Below are 22,355 nucleotides of genomic sequence, written 5' to 3' on the forward strand. Positions count from 1 at the left end.
GCCTATGAGAGCGGTCATTTGATTAGTATGGGTGAGAGTGATCAGATTGCCAACTCAACAAGCCCACCTTTTTGAGAATTTTTCTGATTGGAGAGCTGGAAACTCAGTTACACAAGACGGAATTCACTCATTCCTCGAAGCAGGGGTAAGTAGATAGATTTCTCTCTTAAGGGCTGATTTTGGGTCTTGAACATAGTGGCAACATCCTCTCTTTGGAAGAGAGGACCCAGTCATGGTAGGACTATGACTTATTGTTCATTAGAGGAATCAGTGGTACTTAAGGAGTTAGATGTAACTACAAGGGCAAAACGATAAATTGGTCCAACTGTACTTATGAGCGATATGTGAAGGGTTATCACACTGTTGATTGGTTGATATGGACACAAAAATATATTTGTAGTGAGGAGAATGCAGTTCTCAGTCTTTAGTGGAGTGTCCGACAGTTAACGAATGGTGGATCCCGTGATTAAAGAGTTTAGTCAGTTATTCAAATACCGTTGTAGCTTCAAGCTACATGTCCATAAGGTCCACTTGGTAGCTCAATGGATTCAAGTTGAGAATCAGTTCTTGGAGTTAGTTTGAAGTGTTCAAATTAATATGAGGAAATTCAATTATATATGATATAATTAGTGTGATGTATGAGATACATCAAGTGGAGGATTAATGTAAATATGATTTACATTAAGTACCATAAAATAGAAAAAGAACTATGGTTTGTATGTTTCATGAGATGAAATATTAAAACTATAGGTTATAAATATAATATGGTAAGTTGGTTATCATATTTATTTATAATATTAATTATATGATAATTAATTTCTTTTTCTCTAATAACCGATTGAATGAGAGGTTATTGGTGGTTTTATGGTAACTGTGAGATAAAAAGGAAAATGATTTTGGAGGGTTACTTCATTCGGAAAGAACTCACGGATTAAGCTATCATGTGAAAGTGTTTCACTAAGCGATAGTTGTGTAGAGACTAAACGATCATGGAGCTTTGACTATAGGATAGTCTTTCAGCTGATCGTAGCTAAATGATCGCGTGGCTAAATCTATATGATAGGTTGCCATTTACTACATGATCGGGCATACCGTTTATACGATAGACTGTGTTATCTCCCACTTGCTCGATCGCCTACACGATTATTGTCCTCCAGTCTCTTCCTCAAACCAAGATCATACAGAGCCCACAACTCCTGGATTCTCACACCGAGAATACCAAGGTAACCATTGTAGTGGCGTCCTCACTCACTTCGTGGATCGAGTAAGACTCGACTGGTTTCGTGGGGGCTATTCGTTGTGTTCGTGCTGTTGGTAGCAGTCTGTTCGTTGCATGCGTGTTGCTGTGGACCCTTGTAGATTGATCAAGGGATTCTTGAATAATATTTCTTCAAAGGTATGCATATTATATCCCTTGATACTCTTGTTAGCATGCTGTAATTTCGTATTATGCATGACCTATTAGTTTCCGTTCCTGTACTGTAATTGTTTATGTTCAACTCGAATGAAATTTGGAACGATCCTTCCGTTGCTCATGGAAATCCTCGTGTTTGATTTCCTTCACAACAGTTTTCAGCTTTGAGACTTGAAACATGGCCAGATGGATTCCCCTGTCAACAAAAGAGACATCATAATGAATCAATGCAGACGAGTAAAAAAGAAATGTATGTCTTTACTGTGAAAAGTGTAAAACAAAATGCAGAAGCTCCATATATTATTGCAGGTAGATACAATAACTCACTCAGCGTTCAGCCCCCACAACCAATTCATGAGTTCAAGCCATCAAGAATATACCACACAAGCCAAGTTATTTTATTTTCTAAGATGGTACATAATCTTATAAAGATAGTGATCATTCGAGTTTTAAGAATTTAACAGGTTGTTGGAGACAACGAACCTCCCAATGGTATGAGCTTGAGATCTTTTTGAGTGAAACCAAAAGCAAAGCCATGAAAGTTAGTACCCAAGGTGGACAATATTATACTCAGTATAAGGGAATGCTCTACTTGAGTTTTTTGCTCAAACTTCAATCTAAACCAAACTCAACCACAAAGTCTCACATTGGCTAGATACATGGATGATAATGAGTATATAAATAAGAACAACTATCTCCAATAGTATGAGATTGGGATCTTTTAAGTGAAACTAAAAGCAAAGCCATGGGGGCCTATGTTCAAAATGGACAATATCAAGTTCATATCATTGGAGATAATTGTCCTTATGATCATCCCTCATCTAGCCAATATGGGACTTTGAGGTTGAGTTGGGTTTAGATTCAAGTCCGAGCCCAAACCAATAGGGACCAAAGTACCAAAAGTAATGCACGTGCCAGATGATACAACAGCAAAAACCCCAAGGTTAAGTCTCTTGTCATTGATGAAAGTCCCATTGGTGCTGTCTAGATCTATGACCAAGCGCCTATGTTCTTGGTTTTTGATGCGAGCATGTAGAGCAGAAATTGCTTCCATTTCAGAAAACTCAATGAAGTTAGTGCCACAACCAGAACCAGAACCCTAGATTTAGATTAGGTGAAAATTATAAAGTAAAATGACTTGTAGCAACCAGAATTACAATGTCGGCTTTATCAAGAAGGCGACCAACAGTGACCTGATTCTGCATTAACCCCAAAAAGAGTTCAGACCAGAGGTGCTCCACTAAATAGAGACTCGCAAGGGATTATTCGAACAGGGAATTACTGACTGACACAATTTCTACTTTCGAACCTATATGCTTCCACTCCCCATCGCCTGTTAGGAAATCAATTACAAATCTTCAAGTAAGAAATTAATAATAAAATGATACAACGGAATAAAGGTTAAGAAAGCGGTTTGGCTAACCAATGGGTACCAGAAGCCAGCGCGAAGCTTGTAGAGGTTGAAGAAGAGATCGTCCCTTTGGCTAGAACTAGAAGCTGAGGCTGAGACGGGACAGTAACAATGGCGGAAAAATGGAGGGTCTACTTCTATGTAGGCATGAGATTCAGGAATTGGAAGGTGGAGATGAATAATTGGAGAAGGAAAGAGGGGAATGGACGGCCAACTCCATGGCTGTGCAAATTCTGCGGCGATTTCAAGAGCTTAGCCCTTAGCTCAGTGATTGTGAACATCATCATCATTCCTCTGTGTGGCCACCATTTAGGCATTTAAATGTCGAATAAACTTTCAATTTACTCTTACCTGAATTTTAAAATAAAACCAATTACTTGCTTAGGTGAGATTCGAGTGTCAAGCGAGTGAGGAAGGGCGATCCCATCCTCTTTGTAGGCTTTTTGCAAGTGGAAAGTCATCTCAACCTTAGATTGTTGAATTTGATTTGTGGTCGAAGTTGCATTGGATCTTGCAAGTCGAGTGGGTGTTATTTCCTTTATTAATTAGCATTTTTTTGTCTAGATAGATCAAGGAGCTGAAATTCTAAGTTGGTTGTCTTAACGAATACTTAGTTTATTGGTTCTCTCTCTTTAATGAAGCCATGTTTGAAAAATAAACTAATGACCTATTTGACACAATATTGAAATTTCACTCTCAACTTTACCGCATGAATTTTAAAAAAATTACAAGTGCCCCTGAAAGTGGAAATTAAATATATAAACCTAAAAAGTTAATTAACCTTTCTTTTTTGAATTAGAATGAAAAAAATAACGTTTCAAATAACGTTTCAAGTTGAATTATAACTTTAATCCTTGATTTGTGTCTACCGTTCCCAGTTTCAGAGCTTTTAAATTTGGGTGGGCATAAGATTAAATTCTGTGTATAATATAATCATAATCTTTCATCAATTAATTAAAAAAAAAAAATCACGTTCTTACAAATTATGTGTCCAATAGAAAAGAAACGATATTTCATAATTGAAAATACACCTCACAATCCCATATTACATCGATGTCGCATGTCAAGACCTTTTAATTTGAACTTAATGAAAATTTTCCTTTTTGAATTTTTTTAATGAATAAAAAACAAACCAAAATTAAAATTCGCATTTTGCAATTAAATGTTATCGATCCGCTCCTATGAATGAGTACATGTTTGTTTTGAAATTAGTATCATTTAAAAGGAAAAAAAAAATTCCAGTCTCTGCTTTTGCTTCCGTGGGAGGGATTCTTATACTGATCAGTCCTTAATCAGTGATAGCAAATATGCATTCTTATGAAGAAAAAATTCCAATTTCTAGGAGAAAGTCGTTATTGATTGTGAGCAAAATGTGCAGCAAACTGGAATCCAAAAACGCCAGAGATGATTAATATCTCAGAAAACGGTTTCTTTCAAAATGATTTGATAAAAAAGAAAAAGGTAATAATTAAAATAATGGTTGAGTTTTAACTTTAAAGTCCAGTATTAGTCAAAACTTCCGTGGAAGAAGAAATTATGTGGCGAGTTGATCCGCGGTATCCATTCCAATCTTCTCGAGTTGCTGCTTCTTCTCCTTCTTCCTCTTCTTCAATTTGGTGGCGGTTCCGAGTATAGGTTTGCCATGATCAATGTATTTTCCTCCAAAGAACTGGCCAAGCACCTTGCCGCAGCCCGAACAACATCTGCAAATCGATGCCAAAACTATTAGAAACAACGGATCGATAATAAGCATAAATCAAATACGAACAAGCAATTAGTATCCGAATCGCTACAGGCTCTTTACGTCAATGACGCGATTTAGAAATAAAAGAAAAAGGATGTCAGATTAGCAATCCGAAGAAGAAATCAGACGAAAAACGAGAAGCAATGAACAGAAAAGCGAAGATAATCGGAGCGGATTCTGACATGAAGTCATCGAAGCGATCGGGTTCGCGATGAATGAGGCAGTGAGAACAATGCAACATCGAGTGCAGGAACCGAAGCTTCTGCCTGGAGAGAAGTGAGGGGAAGAAGGAGAAGAAAGAGAGTAGTGATGTAAATGGCAATTGGGGGCGGAAGATGATTCCGTAATGCGCAACCCTAACGCTATTTTGGCTATTTATATGTTCCATCCACCTTGTATTCCGTATTCAAATATATATATATCTCTATATATTCGCTATTACAAAAGTACCCTTACTTTTCGCCATTTTTTCGTCCTTTTATGCAGATTTCATGGAGTTCTACGAGGCTGGTTTGGTACTTTTATATGTCCCTCATCCCTATTTGTTCTCAATTTTATAGTTTTTATATGTAGAATGATTCGAGCATTAATAGAAAAAACATTTAACTTTTAATCTCAATTTTATGGAAATATTCATGAAATATATAGAAATTTTAAGAAAAATTATAAAAATCAGTTGATGATACTTTCGTTCTGATTTAGTTAGATTATAATCGACTATTTTAATCCCAATTTCTATAAAGTAAAACAACATTTAGATGTCTATGATAATGTTTGTGTAAATGTTGATCCGAGAATAGAAATTTAAAAAATAAATGGAAAAATAATTACAAAATAATATAAAGTTTAGGAATATTTTTAAGGTGAAATGATATGAAAATTGTGAAAGTTTTGAATGGTAATAAAAGAAGAAATTACATAAATTCAATTTTGAGGTTAAATGATATGAAAATTTAAATAAAAAGTTTGAGTGAGGTTTAAAATAAATATAGGTTTTTTTTTTGTGGTTTTTTTCAAATTCAACTTCTTTGTAAATGAAAGTTTTAGATCGAAAATAAAACTAAAAATGAACAAAAGTTAGAAATTTTAAAAAAATGTGTAGCATATAAAAGACTCAATCCTTTATCGAAAATATTATTGGTGTGTGAAACTATAAAATTGTGTATAATCAAAACCATAAAATTGAAAAAATTTGAACCACACTAACATAGTTAATTATAAAAAAAAAAAAAAAATTCAAAATGTCAAAATTTATCGAAATCTCAGAATTTTATCAAAATGGAGGAAGAAATATACTCGAGATTTCGAAATTTCTCGAAGTTTTCTTGAAATTTTCCGAAATCTCGAAATATCATCGAAATTAGGGAAAACCGAACTTTTCCTCGATCGAGCCTTTGGAAATCTTGAATGGAAATTTTAAACCATGACCCTCGAAACATTCGATTCTGAACATTAATGAATGATATTATTGGTAGATACTACCCAATTTAAATTGAAATAATATCTTTTTAGGAAATTTTATTATTCTTTTTGTTTTTTTGTTCTTTTTTAAAGTTGATTTAAGTGCTAATTTGTGCACTTTTATTTCAGGATTCTTTCCCTACAGGTAGACAGGGTTTTAAGAAATATTTATACCCAATTTTAAAAGCTTATAATTTTGCCCACTTATATTATGTGGGAAAACACAAGGGACCGTTTGGTTTAAAGTTATAGATGTCTGAAAATAAGATGTTTGGGACTCAAAAGATTATTACTGTTGAAGGAGAAATTTTGGACCAACCACAAATTGCACGTCGTTTACTAAATTAATGATGAAATTGCAAAATATTAAATTTGGGACCAATTAGGAGTTGACATGTGCCCAAGTTGAAGTTGAAGACAAATTTTGATGATGCCACGTGGTTTCATCATGACCGTTAAATTGGATAAAATTAACTTGGTTCAATTTAATATTATTATTATTTGGGTTAAAGTCTCTAAACCTAAAAATAGGTTGAATTTGATCCTTTAATTGGGCCCAAGACCTAGACCCATGGGTCAACTAAGCCCAAGCCTATGAAACTCACATGAGAACCCTATAAATAGATAAACTCTCCTCATTTGCAGAGGTTAGCAATTCTACATCCAGAGGGTCTAGAGATAATTCATCAACAAACAGAACACTCCCAAAACTCCTGAAGTTGCACTCCTAGAAGACAGAAGACCCTTAAAGACACAAAAACTCTTCCAAGACTTTTACTTCAAGAACGTTCAGTGCTTTTCTTCTTCAAGTTAAGAACATCCATTCCACGGAGAAAGAATCAGAGGATCAAGTACTAGAGATCGAACCACATCGCATCAAATCAACATCAACACCAACACCAACACCAACTCAAGTTCAACTCCACGAAATACGTTTCTCAAGAAACCTCGTGCGAACAAATTGGCACGCCCAGTGGGATATATCTACCTCTCATCTCCCTCTTAGCATCTAAACAAGACAAATGGTACCAAAGAAGAATGTATCTAGAGCTTTCTCCACAAACAGCTCTTACACGGGACCTGTCACTCGTAGTCGCTCAAGGGAAGTTACGCAAGAGCAAGAGCAAGAGCAAAGCTCCCTCATCGCGCATAACATCCTGAGGCAAATGACGGAGTCCCCACAAGGCGGGGTTTTCAACAAGGAAAACCCTTTGTTTGACAACTCTACTTCCGCCTCCAGCAAGCCAAAAAGGGATTTGCAGCCAAATGTGATTTCTGTTATGATGGTAGATGTAACGGCTAAAGCGGCCATGGCAGAAATGGAAGGAAAGATCAACTTTCTGATGAAAGTCGTCGAGGAGCGAGACCATCAGATCGCTGCCCTGAGAGAACAGATGCAATCTTGAGAGGCTGCTGAATCAAGCCAAACACCTATGGTCCAAGCAACTGACAAAGGGAAGACCGTGTTGTAAGAAAACCAGTTACAACAGTCAACTTCAGTGGCCTCTCTGTCAGTCCAACAACAGCAAAACATGATCATGATCTCCGTAAGGGCTCAGTATGGAGGCCCGACGCAGACTTCCTTCATGTATTTCAAGCCATACACCTAGAGGATCTACAGCTTGAGAATGCCTGTGGGGTATCAACCCCCAAAGTTCCATTAGTTTCATGGAAAGGACAACCCAAAACAACACATCACCCACTTCGTAGCATGCGAGAATGCGGGAACAAGAGGAGATCTGCTAGTCAAGTAGTTCGTCAGAACCCTAAAAAGAAACGCTTTTGACTGGTACACAGACTTAAAGCCTGAGGTGATCGACAGCTAGGAGATACTTGAAAGGGAATTCTTGAATCACTTTTACAGCATTAGATGCACCATCTGATGGAACTCGAGACATATGCAGCGGAATTAGGATCTAATTACACTCTAATTGCTCTTAAATTAAAGGAAATAAGCATGCATCATGAAGGAAAAAACAGTGGATTAAAAAGTGTAGGATACTGCCTTTGAAGCCCCGAAAACTGCTTCTCCTCATTGAATCTCGACCCGAAATCTTTCGAACCACCACTAGAATTGACCTACTATCCTCTGGACTCAGAACCGAGTTGTGGGACCTAGTGGATGAAGAGAACCGAGAGAGAGAAAAGAGATGGGAAATAAGATGAATTTGAGTTTGGGTTTTATTTCACTCAAAGAACATAGGATTTTCCAGCCCAAATTTAGAACACCCTTTTTTTAAAATGGCAAAAGTCTTTTAACTAAATTGAAGAGCCCAAATTATAGAAAAAAGACATGCAACAATTACATGAAAAATCTTCACAAAAACCCAACACCTAGAATCTACTCACTTAGTGGGCTTAATGTCTCCACTATAAGCCAACATCTAGCCAACTATTTTGTTAGTGGAATTATCCAACAAAAAGTTTGGTTTTTCCCACTAAAAAGGCAAAATAGTCATTTGGTCAAAGTTAAACTTTGACCAAAAAGTCAATATTTTGACTTTTAATGATTTTTTCCGTGTTGACTAATTTTGACCTCCCGAGCATGAATCCACATTCATTTTCTTGAAATTCAAATCACATTTAGATATAAGGTCGGTCAAAGTTTTGACTTTTCAAAGTCAAAAGTCAACTCTTTGACTTTTTACAACTTTGACTATTTCCATCATTTTCAAGCTTCCGAATATGAACGTATTCATATTCTTGATATTTAAATCACATTTAAATATTAAAGTTGTATCTCTAAGCTAAAAAAAACCCGACCACTATATCACATATACTTGTCGGTTTCTCTCTCTCTACCTAATTCGAACAATTCAAATTATTCTATCGTACTATTCTAAGTTTATTCCATATGAGCTAGTAGGGGAACTTAATGGACCTTATAGATCATGGGCTCCAACGATCCAAGATTAGCTAGTTAAACTCTTTAGACGGAGCTAATCAACATTCGTTAACTAACGGGTCATTCCACTAAAGTCCCGTAGTTGCACTCCCCTCACTATAGATATATTTGTGTCCATTTGATATAACCATGATGAGTAAGTTAATCCTTCACAGGTTGTTCGTAATCTCGGTTGGGTCATAAAAGCCGTTTTACCCCCAAGACTACATCTTGTTCCTTAAGTTACACTGATCATCTAATGAATAATTGGTTTAAGGTCCAACCTATAAACCGAATCCCTCTAGGGCCAAGGAGAGGGTGGGGCCCCTTGTTCAAGACCCGGATTCAGTACTAAAGGGAACAACCTATCTACTGTTCCTATAACGGGTAGGAGTGAATTCCGTCTTGCACCTATGTTTCCAGCTATCCACCCGATCTTACCCCTGAAATGGGAGGCTTATTGGGCCAGCGATATTGAGCTGCCCTCACCTATGCAGATCTAAGGATAATTCTGAGTGAACAGGAGTTCATAGTTAGCTCAGGATTAAGATTAAGTTACCTAGGTCATCAATTAACGAAATAGTCAGTTTTATACATAAAACGACATTTAGAACGTAAAAAGTGACTATTTCATGGTTCAGTCTTATGTAAACTCTTTACATAGGATACCCCCACTCACATATCTCTATATGAACAATTCAGGATCACATCGTTTGTACTATCTACAAAGTGGGCCGCATCCATAGTGTCCCCAGAATAAGGCGCTCAACCTTATTCATATACTATAGACCATTTTGGCTATATATTTGAACTTGATCCACATTTATGTCACTACATAAAGTTCAAATTACATTAAATAGCCTCGGAACCTTAGTTTATTGAATTCAAGATTATAATTTCAATAACAACTTTATCGAAAAACAAAACAAAATATATTTATTAATTTATAAACTACGAGTTTTAGGACATAAAATCCAACAAACTCCCACTTGGACTAAAACTCCTAGTGGAGTATCACAATGTTGAATTTAAGTGAGAAACATATGAGTACAATAAACATATGAATACAATAAACTAAGCCATATACCCAAAAATTCTCCCACTTGTCCTAGTTTACAAACTTCGTAGACCTAGACTCTGTAGGTGACCTTCAAATACTTTAGCCGTGAGGGCCTTTGTAAAAAGATCAGTAATGTTTTGCTCAGAAGATATATGGGTCACTACAACATCTCCACGATGTACAATCTCCCGGATCAGATGGTATTTGCACTCGATATGCTTGTCGCGCTTGTGGCTTCTTGGTTCTTTTGAGTTTGCAACTGTACCACTATTATCACAATATAGGGTGATAGGTAGATGCATATTTGGAACTACTTCCAAATCTATCAAGAATTTCCTCAACCATACTGCTTCCTTTGCTGCTTCACAAGCAGTTACGTATTCAGCTTCCATTGTGGAGTCCGCAATACAGTTTTGCTTTACACTTCTCCACACTACTGCTCCTCCATTAAGAGTGAACACTGATCCAGATGTAGACTTTCTAGCATCTTTATTAGTTTGAAAATCAGAGTCAGTGTATCCAGTAAGGATCAAATCCTTAGTACCATACACGAGCATATAGTTCCTCGTTCTCCTAAGATACTTGAGGATATTTTTAACGGCAGTCCAATGATCATATCCAGGATTGGACTGATACCTACTGATTATCCCTCCTGCGTAGCATATGTCAGGTCTAGTACATAACATTGCATATATCAGGCTCCCTACTACGGAAGCATAGGGAATGCGTCTCATATCCTCAACCTCTTGAGGTGTCTTAGGACATTGATCATTTGACAAATAAAATCCATATCTATAAGGTAACATACCTCTTTTGGAATTTTGCATCTTATACCTAGACAACATTTTGTCTATATAAGTTTCTTGAGACATAGCTAGTGTTCTATTCTTGCGGTTTCGAATAATTTGAATCCTGAGAACATACTATGCATTTCCTAAATCTTTCATTTGGAACTGCATTGCTAGCCATTTCTTGATGTCAATTAGGTAACCTACTTCATTCCCAATGAGTAGAATATCGTTAACATATAAAACTAAGAACACTATAGTAGAATTGACGATCTTCTTGTAAACACAAGGCTCATCAACATTCTGTTCAAAGCCATAAGATTTGATCGCAATATCAAATCTTATATTCCAAGATCTAGAAGCTTGTTTCAACCCATAAATGGATTTTTGAAGCTTACAAACCTTTTGTTCTTGACTTTGTGCAATAAACCCCTCTGGTTGAGCCATATAGATACTCTCCTCAAGATCGCTGTTTAGAAAGGCTGTCTTGACATCCATCTACCAAATTTCATAGTCATAAAAGGTGACAATGGATAAGAGTATTCTAATCGACTTAAGCATGGCAACGGAAGAGAAAGTTTCTTCATAGTCCACTCTCTTTCTCTGGGTATAACCCTTTGCCACAAGTCGAGCCTTAAAAGTTTGTACTTTACCGGCTTGGTCTTGTTTTCTCTTGTAGATCCACTTGCAACCAATTGGTTTTACAGCATTTGGTAGATCTACAAGCTTCCAGACATAATTAAAGTACATAGACTCCATTTCGAGGTCCATGGCTTCGACCCCACTGATCACAATCCACATCTTTTTTCGCCTGTTTATGGATCCTCTATGCCGTCGTCAGGTATGACGACTTGTGTTTCTGTAAAACCCAAGTAACGGTCAGGCAGATGAACAACCCTCCCACTACGTCGAGACATTCTAAACTCTTAAGAAGGATGTGACTGACCAGATGTACTAGTTTTATCTACTACTTTAGTAGATGAACTAGCTCTATCTATAGCGTCTTTGGAAATTTCATTCAATACTAGTCTACTGCGAGGTTGATGACTTCTTATATGGTCTTCCTCTAAGAATGTGGCATTTTTCGATACAAATACCTTATTCTCTTGAGGATCATAATATAGACCACCTTTTGTTTCTTTTGGATAACCTACAAATAGGCAAAGTTTTGAACAACGGTCCAATTTTTTAGGATTTTGCACCAAAACGTGTGCCGGGCATCCCCAAATCCTAAAATGATGTAAACTGCCTTTACGCCCTTTCCATAGCTTATAAGGCGTTTCTGAAACACTTTTAGAGGGAACGTTATTCAAAATATAGACGATAGTCTCTAATGCATGTCCCCAAAAGGAATCAGATAACTTAGCAGAACTCATCATTGAGAGAACCATGTCCAACAAGGTTCTGTTTCTTCTTTCAGATACACCGTTCTGCTGAGGCATATTAGGTGCAGAGAGTTGTGACTTGATTTCGTGTTCTATCATATAGTCCTGGAATCTTAAGTCCATATACTCCCCATCTTGATCTGATCATAGTGTCTTAATTGTTTTACCTAACTGGTTCTCAACCTCAGTTTTATATTCTTTGAACTTTTCAAAAGAATCAGACTTGTGATGCATTAGGTAAATATGACCATACCTTGAATAATCATCAATAAAACTGATGAAATATTCATACCCACCTCGAGCTTTGACATTCATCGGTCCACAGAGGTCCGAATGTACGAGCTCTAAAGGTATTGTGGCTCTGAGACATTTTCCAGTAAAAGATCTCTTAGTCATTTTTCCCTCAAGACAAGACTCACATGGAGGTAAAGAATTGTCTTCTAACTGATTTAGTAGTCCATTCTTAACCAATCTCTCAATCCTATTGAGATTTATGTGACCAAGTCTTAAGTGCCATAGATAGGCATTAGTAGAAACTTTTTGTCTTTTATTCTGAGTTTCGACTGTTCTAAACATCTCAGTATTTAAGACAAATTTTGCTTTAGTTGGTCTTAACTTATATAAGTTATTTTCAAGTATAGCATAACAAATTTGAATACCTTTTCTAAAAATGAACGCTTCATTAACTTCAAAAGATATTTTATACATTTGTTCCATAATACAGGCGATGGATATTAAATTCCTCTTCATAAGAGGTGCATACAAAACATCTTTAAGTATGATATATCTATCGTCGAAAAACAACTTCACCCACTGCTTCGGCCGAGACAACCTCTCCTATTCCAACCTTGAGAGTGATTTCGCCTTCTTCAATCTTTTTCTAGGAACTAGTTTCCTGAAAAGAAAAACAAATATGTGTAGTGGCTCCTGAATCTAATATCCAGGTTGAGGTATCATCCTCCACTAAACATGTCTCAGCAACTAGTAAATCATATTTACCTTGTGCTTCTTTCGAGGTAGGGGCCTGAGGACATTCCTCAGTTAAGACAAATCTCAAGTCATCTATTACTAGTGTTGAATTCATATTGTTTTTCCATGTTGAGTAATTATCGCCGTTTAGTTTCTCAGAAGCTAAGAGTTGATCTAAAGAGCTAGTGATGCTGAAAAGAAAAACATATCCTTTTTAGTAAAACTGTTAAATCCAATCAAGTTTAGCAAAAAAAAAAAAAAAAACTAATAATGTACCCTTCATTACAATATTTTGCAACGATATTTCAATGGTTTAGAATAACCTCCACCGAGGAGTGATCGACTATTCCTCCATTGAACCAAGACTATTTTGACTAGATACTATCACCAGAATAACTTTTATTCCTATAGTAACTTAGTTATCGCTACTTTGGTCAAGAATTTACTAACACTTAGTAATTCTCGTAAGCGTGACCCTCCATTTTCAGACCTCAAAGATCGGAATCATTATGCTCCCGAAGTTGGAAAGACAAGAATGAAAACGGACCTGAGAGACCCTATCTATTTCTAGAGTTCGGGAGTTTCGAATCCTATAATATAACCCTCTGATTGGTAAGGTCGCTCTAGGGTAGACATGCAGGTGCATTATAGGAATCCCACGGTGCGACCTAATGGAAGAGACCGTAGGATGTGTTGACACACTTCCTTCTCCCACTTACTATGAACAACTTCCCCTATTCACTTTGGTATTAACTCATGCAAACACTCTCCGAATGGAGTCCGCTCCCAGGGCGGCCCAAAGCCAAGCATGAATCTCACGGTGTAAACTCTTAGGGACGCTAGAGCTAAAAGTACATTACTTCTCTCTAGCTGAAGTGTTCTAGACAATTAGGGTATAAAATACTTAGCGATACATTTCGGCTAACTAAAACATATCCTAAGTCTAGGTGATTCATCCGAGTATATCTTTTATACTGGATTTTTAACCTACGATATCTAGGTGATAAACAAATTTTATTACCTCACACCGCTCACGCATGCTCATAAAATCGGTTTAACCTAACTCAGACGCTGGCTCGATCTCTAAGTAGTAGGTGTTCCGTGAACCGTCAACTTAAAAACCTCCAACCTTAGTCATCTTATCTTACTTTTTGCCAAGATCTTGCCGGGTGAGTTTTCTTGTAACTTCGGTTTTATAAGAAATCGACCTATTTTCTATGAAAATTGGGATTGCTCGATGGTTAACCTTAAATGAGCATGCATCTTATCTTTGTTATAGATTTTAGAGGTCTAGGTTATTTTATAACAATTATAAAATAAATTATAACAATTATAACCCTAGAGCATTTATCTATAACATGCTTCCTTCAATCAAACATGTTTTAATATAACACTTATATTAAAACTAAGCATGCATAGTATATATTTTATGACACTTATAAGATATAACAAATGTATGTCACATGTTTTTCCTATGGTGGGGTTTTAAAACTATATGGCATACTATATGCACACATAATCAAACAACATTATACATCACATGCATAATAAGTAAACAACACTAAAGTGGACCGATTTTTGGCATTAAAAACAAACAAATAACTAATTTATTACAAAATTCAGCAACCAGCTTCTCTGAACCGGCTTCAAACACTTTGAACCCTCAGGAACCGCTCAGAAATCACTCGAACCGACCCGAAAACACCAAAAACCAAGCTGAACCGGTCAAACCGACTCAACCAGGTCAAATGGGCCGGTCAGACCGTCCGGATCGGCTGGTCAACTCTCGCTGGGCGGTCAACAGAGGCACAGGTCGCGGTTCGGGTCTCGGGCAGGTGGGCGAACGGATCGGATCTGGGCGGGGTAGGCGTGAAAAGCCAGGCGCGCGTAAGCGGACGAGCAGGTCGGATCCGGGCTGTGAGTCGGGTCTGGGAGGCATTCTCGGGTCTAGAAGCTAATTTGGGTCTGTAAGTTTTTTCCTCTTCAATTTTGATGCTGTTCTCTCTCCCGAAATCAAGAAATTATAGCCTAATTTCAACTCTAATGACTCTAAAAAATTTACAGACCCTTTTTCACACATTAATGCTCATAAACAAGTGAGCAATTACAAATTTCCATAAGAACTTTAAAGAGAAAAAATGCCAAAATCATAATAAATCCACTTTAGTCCCCATTTCATTCAACACTTGAATAGATAGGAGAAAAAACACCCACCAAAAGCAATTGAGAGTAATTCTAGAATGCTCTAATACCACATGATGGAACTCGAGACATATGCAGCGGAATTAGGATCTAATTACACTCTTATTGCTCTTAAATTAAAGGAAATAAACATGCATCATGAAGAAAAAACAGTGGATTAAAAAGTGTAGGATACTACCTTTGAAGCCCCCGAAAACCGCTTCTCCTCGTTGAATCTCGACCCAAACTCTTTTGGACCACCACTAGAATTGACCTACTATCCTTTGGACTCAGAACCAAGTTGTGGGACCCAGTGGATGAAGAGAACCGAGAGAGAGAAAAGAGATGGAAAATAAGATGAATTTGAGTTTGGGTTTTATTTCACTCAAAGAACATAGGATTTTCCAGCCCAAATTTAGAACACCTTTTTCTAAAATGACAAAAGTCTTTTAACTAAATTGAAGAGCCCAATTTATAGAAAAAAGGTATGCAACAATTGCATGAAAAATCTTCACAAAAACCCAACACCTAGAATTCACTCACTTATTGGGCTTAATGTCTCCACTATAAGCCAACATCTAACCCACTATTTTGTTAGTGGAATTATCCAACAAAAGTTTGGTTTTTCCCATTAACTATAGTCAAAGGGCAAAATAGTCATTTGGTCAAAGTCAAACTTTAACCAAAAAGTCAACATTTTGACTTTTTATGATTTTTTTCGTGTTGACTCGGGAAAGGAAGATTGAGCTAGACCTGGACGAGGTTGCTCAAACAAATCATGCCTCGTTGGCAGTAACTCCAAGTGCACCGACACCGGTCGTATGTTATGAGGAAAGGGAAAGTTTGGTCCATTTAGGACCTTCGATCCCTTGGTCGTACGGTTCCAGTAAGAGATCCAAGCCACAGACCCTCAAAATGGAGGATAATGTGTTGATAATGACGATAATGAAGGCTGATCCTTGTGACACGCCGCAAGAAGAAAGGGTCAAACTCTACCCAAAAAGAGTCACACTTCTTTGTTCCCGCATTCTTCAAAAGGAAGGTTGAGGGTTTTAATGAACTACTTGACTAGAAGATCTCCTCTTGTTCCCGCATTCTCGCATGCTACAAAGTGGTACACAGACTTAAAGCCTGAGGTGATCGACAACAAGGAGATACTTGAATCACTTTTACAGCACTAGATGCACCATCAGCATGATGGAGCTGACAAATGTTAAGCAACAAAAAGGGGAGCCGATCATTGACTACATCAACTGATGGAGGGCTCTGAGTCTGGATTGCAAAGACTGACTCACCGAATTATCTATTGTGGAAATGTGCATTCAAGGCATGCACTGGGGACTCCTCTATATCCTACCTTTGAAGAATTAGCGACTCACACCCACGACATGGAGCTGAGCATCGCCAATAGGGGGACGAAGGATTTTCTGATCCCTAAGATGAAGGAAAAGAAGAAGGAGATAAAGAGCGCTAAGAAGATTGTGAAAAGCGTCAGGAAGGAATCAATGGTTGTCAATACGACCCTGCTGAAGTTTTCCTCAAAAGGGAAAGAGAAAAAAGATAAAAAAAGAAAGAGGAGGGAGACGAACGACGTCGCCTAACTTTGAAGGAGAGACAGGAAAAAGTCTACCCATTCTCTAACTCCAATGTGGCGGATATGCTTGAGCAACTGCTGGAAAAGCAGCTCATCCAGTTACGAGAGTGTAAATGGGCAGAGCAGGCAGGGAAGGTAGATGAGCCCAACTACAATAAGTACCACAGGGTCGTTAGGCATGATACGCTTTGAGCTCCTCATCGGCGACCTGAAGGCTGATGTGTTGTTTCACATTATAGACTCAAAGACCACCTATAGGCTTTTACTGGGGCACCCTTGGATTCATAGGAATGGTGTGATTACGTCCATGCTGCATCAATGTTCAAGTTCTACTAGGATGGGATTAAGAAGGTTTAAGCAGACCTTAATCCATTTTTAGAGGTCGAATCTCACTTCACAGATGTGAAGTTTTACTTGAAGAATGAGAATTCCGATGAAGCAATGCCCGTAGAGACCTCGCTAGAAAAGAAAGTAGGTAGATCTCGATCAAGGTCACCAGTTGATATAAGGAAAGAAACGAGTAACAAAGCATAGGCCTTCAGTCCAAAAGGGAGTGGGACATCCACCAGCGTTGGAGAGACACCAGCGGTGAGGGAGGCCACAGGACCTCCGATTCTACGCTATGTCCCTTTGTCGAGACAGAAGTAGGGTGAGTCACCTTTTACGGAATGCTCAAAAAGTTTGTAGGTCGGTGATATAAAAATCCTAAAGGAGAGTTTCATCACACCTCTCATGCCAATAACGAAGTAGGAAGTCCACAAGCCAGAGGTGGAAGTGATGAAGTTAAATCTGCCCGAGAAGTAAACTAAAGACGGATTCAAGCCCAAGGCTTACAAGTTGTTGGCAAAGGTGGGTTATGACTTCACAACTCACACTGAGTTTAAGAGCTTGAAGATTTATGAGCAACCCAGACTCTTGTTGACCCAAAAAAAGCTTTTGCAAGAGGGACACGTTATACCTACGTCGACGACGTAACTCAGATATAAATCATCATAGCCAGTTCGCATAACCAGAAAGGCGAAGGAAAAAGTGGCCAACAACAATCATATCATTGCAGAAGAAGTCAATGATGCAATGAAATAGGAGGGCAAAGATAAAAGAGCCTCAACCTTCGACCGTATTAGGCCGTCTGCCGCACGCACTTTGGTCTTTGAAAGATTGAGCATGACGGAAGTAGAAAGGGGAAGTTCGCGTGCGATTCCTGGAGGTACTCGACACTCAGTCTTTCGAAGGTTGGCTCTACCGAATGAAGGAAAAAAGGAAATCATCTGTCAGCCATCGGTGGTTGTGCGACCTTTAGCCTTTGAGAGACTAGGCACAGTTCCAAAGGAAAGTGAAAGAAAACCCCGCACCACCTCTGTTTTTGATCGCCTGACTCCCAAGAGGGTTGAAGATCGCCTCGAAGAACATGTCTCTAGTGAGACAAAGTGGAATGGAAAAGCCTACAGTGGCGCCCCCAATACGATTATAAGAAAGAGAGGGTCGATATCATGGGCGTCAATTTGGCGACGCCTCGACCTTAAAGACGCTGAAAGGCCATTTGACAAGAAACCATTAGGTGAAAATTAGTGAGGGAGAAATACGTAGTACCATCCCCTCATGAATGAAGAGAAAGACCTTCGTTACTTTAAACACTAGCGAGGGCTCGCTCAAGATAAAGAGGTTTGACGTTGTCATCACCAACTCTCAGGATGGAAATTTAGAGCAGGAGGAAGGCGAAACTTCATACCACCATATCACCATCACCAAAGAATCTGAAGAAGGTATGACCGAGGAGGAAGTGGAGGACGTTCCACAAGGTCTGGAGGACGATGGTCAATCCACGGTGGACGAGCTCAAAGAAGTGAATCTGGGCAAAGTAGAGGAGCCGCGTCCGACTTTCATCAGTACATCCCTCTCAGAAGAGGAAGGGGTGAATACATGAGTTTATTTACTGAATATAGGGATGTTTTCGCTTAGTCATACAGAGAGATGTCGGGACTAGATTCAAAGGTAGCAGTCCACCACCTCACGATCAAACAAGGGTGTCGTCCCGTTAAGCAAGCTCAACGATGCTTTCGAACGAAACTTATCCACCAGATTGAGGCTGAAGTCAATAAGTTGATTGAAGCAGGGCTCATCCGTGAAGTAAAATACCCAATGTGGATAACCAACATTGTCCCGGTTAGAAAAAAGAATGGACAACTTTGTATTTGCGTGGACTTTTGTGACCTAAACAACGCATGCCTGAAAGACAATTTTCCACTGCCCATCACAGAGATCATGGTTGATGTGACAATAGGACACGAGACCTTGTCCTTTGTGGACGGATCATCTGGGGATAACCAGATACGAATGGCTCTTACGGATGAGGAAATGACGACATTTTGAACCTTAAAAGGGATATATTGCTACAAGGTAATGCCCTTTGGATTGAAGAATGTCGACGCCACTTATCAATGTGCCATGCAGAAGGAGTTTGACGATATGTTACACAAACACGTAAAATGCTATGTGGATGACCTTGTAGTCAAGACCAAACGATGAGAAGACCATTTGAAAGACCTGAGAACTGTGTTTGATCGTCTGCGAAAGTACCAGTTAAAGATGAACCTTCTAATATGTGCATTTGGCGTGATCTTAGGGAAGTTTTTAGGCTTCGTTGTAAGACATCGAAGGATAGAGATAGATCAATCCAAGATTGGTGTCATCCAGAAGATGCCAAGGCCAAGGAATCTACACAAGTTAAGAAGTCTGCTAAGACTTCTAGCCTACATCCGGAGGTTTATTTCCAACCCGGCAGGGTGATGTCAACCCTTTCAAAGACTGATGAGAAAGGGCAAAAATTTTGAATGGGATGAGGCCTATCAAAATGCTTTTGATAGCATAAAGAGGTACTTGATCAGTCCTCCTGTCTTAAGAGCCCCAGTAGTGGGCAAGCTATTGATATTGTACATCGCGGTGCAAGAAAGATCGCTAGGGGCATTGTTAGCACAAGAAAGAGAGAATGGAAAGAGTGTGCTCTCTATTACCTAAGCAGGACCTTAAACGGGGCTGAGATCAACTATTCTTCTATTGAGAAAATGTGCCTTGCATTCTTCTTCACTATAGATAAGTTGGGACACTACATGCAAGCCTTCTAAGTCCATTTAATTGCGAAAGCTGACCCCATAAAGTATGTTCTATCTAGGCCAATCATCTCGGGGCATTTGGTCAAGTGGGCAGTCAAGCTTCAGCAACATGACATTGTTTATGTGCCACAAAAAGCGATTAAAGGGCAAGCATTGGCCAACTTCTTGGCAGATCACCCGGTTCCATCAGATTGGAAGTTAAGTGAAGACTTGCCTGATGATGAAGTCCTCTTCACAGAAATCACGGGGCCTTGGGTCATGTTCTTCGATGGTGCAGTCCAAAGAAGTGGTGCAGGGGCAGACATCGTTCTCATTTCGCCAAAAAAGCACATGTTGCCTTATAGCTTCGTGCTTGCGGAATTATACTCGAACAACATCGCCAAATACCAAGCTTTGATAATCGACCTCCAAATGGATTTGGAGTTTGGGGTATCTTACATATAAATATTTTCGATGACTCGAAGTTGAAAATCAATCAGCTCTTATGACAGTACGATGTGAAGCATGACGACTTGAAGCCTTACTTCATTTATGCTCGACAGTTGATGGGAAAATTTGAAAGCATGACATTGGAGCATGTCTCGAGGACGAAAAATAAGAAGGCGGCGCTTTTGGCAAACTTGGCTACTGCCTTGACGGTTTTGTATGATGTATCCTTAGCATATCTCTTTGTCTAAGGTGGGTTGTGCCTCCAGTCGAGACCACATGTGAAGAAATGAATGTGATATCAGTCTACTTAACTGACGAGGAAAATTGGCGGCAACCTACTGTAGATTACCTTGAGCATGGAAAGCTTCCGGACGACCCTCACCATAAAACCAAGATTCGAAGGAAGGCTGCACATTTCATTTACTACAAAGGGGTTTTGTACCGCCGATCCCTTGAAGGACTTTTTCTATGATTGCCTTGGAAAAGAGAAGTCGACAAAGGCTTTGGAAGAAGCGCATTCAGGCGTATGCGGCGTGTATCAATCCGGACCAAAGCTACAGTTCCAATTGAAAAGGATGGGTTACTACTAGCCAGGGATGAGCCGGGATTCGATGGTATATGCAAAGAAGTGCGAAGCTTGTCAATATCATGCGAATTTCATTTATTAGTCATCCAAGCCTCTGTATCCGACTATAGCCTTGTGGCCTTTTGAAGCATGAGGGCTTGATCTGGTTAGCCCTATAACACCTAAGTCATCAGCAAGGCATTCTTATATCCTCGCAGCCACTGATTACTTTTCAAGATGGGTTGAGGCTATCACTGTAAGGGAGGCTAAGAAAGAGAATGTAGTGGAATTTATCCACACTGACATCATCTATCGGTACGGTATCCCCTATCGAATCGTGACAGATAGTAGGAGACAGTTCTTCAATAGCTTGATGGGCAAATTGTATGAGAAATTCAAATTAAAGCAGTACAAGTCGTCCATGTATAACATCGCTCCGAATGGGTTGATAAAGGCATTCAACAAGACGTTGTGTAACCTGCTGAAGAAAATTGTCTCTAAGTCAAAAAGAGGTTGGAAAGAAAAGATTGGTGAAGCGTTGTGGGCTTATCGCACCACTCATCGTACCCGTATAGAATTCACTCCGCACTCTCTCGTTTATGGGGTAGAGGTCATCCTTCCCTTGGAAAGAGAAATTCCATCGCTAAGAATGGTGGTACAAGAAGTATTGACTACAGAAGACAATGCCAAGCTACGTCTCCAAGAATTGGAAGCACTGGATGAAAAATGATTCGAAACTCAACAAGCGCTGAAGTGTTACTAAGCGCAAATGTCTAAAGATTTCGATAAACACGTAAATCCTCGATCTTTTCAAGTTGGTGATCTAGTGCTTGCTGTAAGAAGACCTATTATTACGACAAGACATACGGGAAATAAATTCACGCCTAAATGGGATGGGCCCTACGTCTTTAAAGAAGTCTATACAAATAAAGCATACAAGATTGTTGATCAAGATGGATTGAAAGTTGGTACAATTAATGGCATGTTTCTCAAGAATTTTTATGTTTAACGAATGTTAAAAAAAAAAGGTACCTTATTGCAAGAGCCTAAACTGCTTGTTGCTCCTGGCCCGCATGAGCTTAAAAGGTGAATGGCCCAAAAAACGAAGTTCCTTGTCATAAGAGCCTAAACTGCTTGTTGCTCTTGGCCCACATGAGCTTAATAGGTGAACGACCTAAAAAAAATTCTCTTTGTGAACTACGTTATGACTTGATCCCTATTCATTTTAAAGAGTACATAGGTAGCTTGAAAGAAACTTTAAGTTCAGTCCAAAAAAAAAAAAAAAAATTAACTACGTCATGACTTGATCCCTTTCTTCAAGGGTACGTGGGTAACTTAAAGAAATTTAAGTTCAGTCCAT

At 38.7% G+C, this 22,355-nt stretch overlaps 1 protein-coding gene and 1 long non-coding RNA gene across 2 annotated transcripts; one reads left to right on the top strand and one right to left on the bottom strand.

Annotated features, from left to right (window-relative positions):
- Positions 1-4,160: 4,160 nt before the first annotated feature.
- Positions 4,161-5,143, bottom strand: LOC150033093 (uncharacterized). The gene is made up of 2 exons (XR_016523825.1): positions 4,752-5,143; positions 4,161-4,528 (listed from the first exon to the last, which is right to left on the bottom strand). It is a non-coding gene; the product is annotated as an uncharacterized LOC150033093 (long non-coding RNA).
- Positions 5,144-19,491: 14,348 nt separating this feature from the next.
- Positions 19,492-21,725, top strand: LOC150033094 (uncharacterized). The gene is made up of 5 exons (XM_090306278.1): positions 19,492-19,674; positions 19,756-19,955; positions 20,061-20,430; positions 20,493-20,644; positions 21,233-21,725. Exons 1-5 carry the CDS (start codon positions 19,492-19,494, stop codon positions 21,723-21,725), a joined length of 1,398 nt encoding a protein of 465 aa, XP_090162404.1.
- Positions 21,726-22,355: the final 630 nt, after the last annotated feature.

The sequence above is a fragment of the Benincasa hispida genome, chromosome 10, assembly GCF_027475165.1.
Source record: "Benincasa hispida cultivar pf3 chromosome 10, pf3_genome.v1.1, whole genome shotgun sequence".
In the NCBI taxonomy this organism is placed as follows: Eukaryota; Viridiplantae; Streptophyta; class Magnoliopsida; order Cucurbitales; family Cucurbitaceae; genus Benincasa; species Benincasa hispida.

What these genes read in the sequence shown, in the direction of transcription:
- LOC150033094 (XM_090306278.1), top strand. Translation starts at nt 19,492, where the DNA reads ATGTGCATTTGGCGTGATCTTAGGGAAGTTTTTAGGCTTCGTTGTAAG. An exon ending in TTTATTTCCAACCCGGCAGG is followed by an intron (nt 19,675 to 19,755) that starts GTGATGTCAACC and finishes TGCTTTTGATAG; the next exon opens with CATAAAGAGGTACTTGATCA. An exon ending in GCTACTGCCTTGACGGTTTT is followed by an intron (nt 20,645 to 21,232) that starts GTATGATGTATC and finishes TTACTTTTCAAG; the next exon opens with ATGGGTTGAGGCTATCACTG.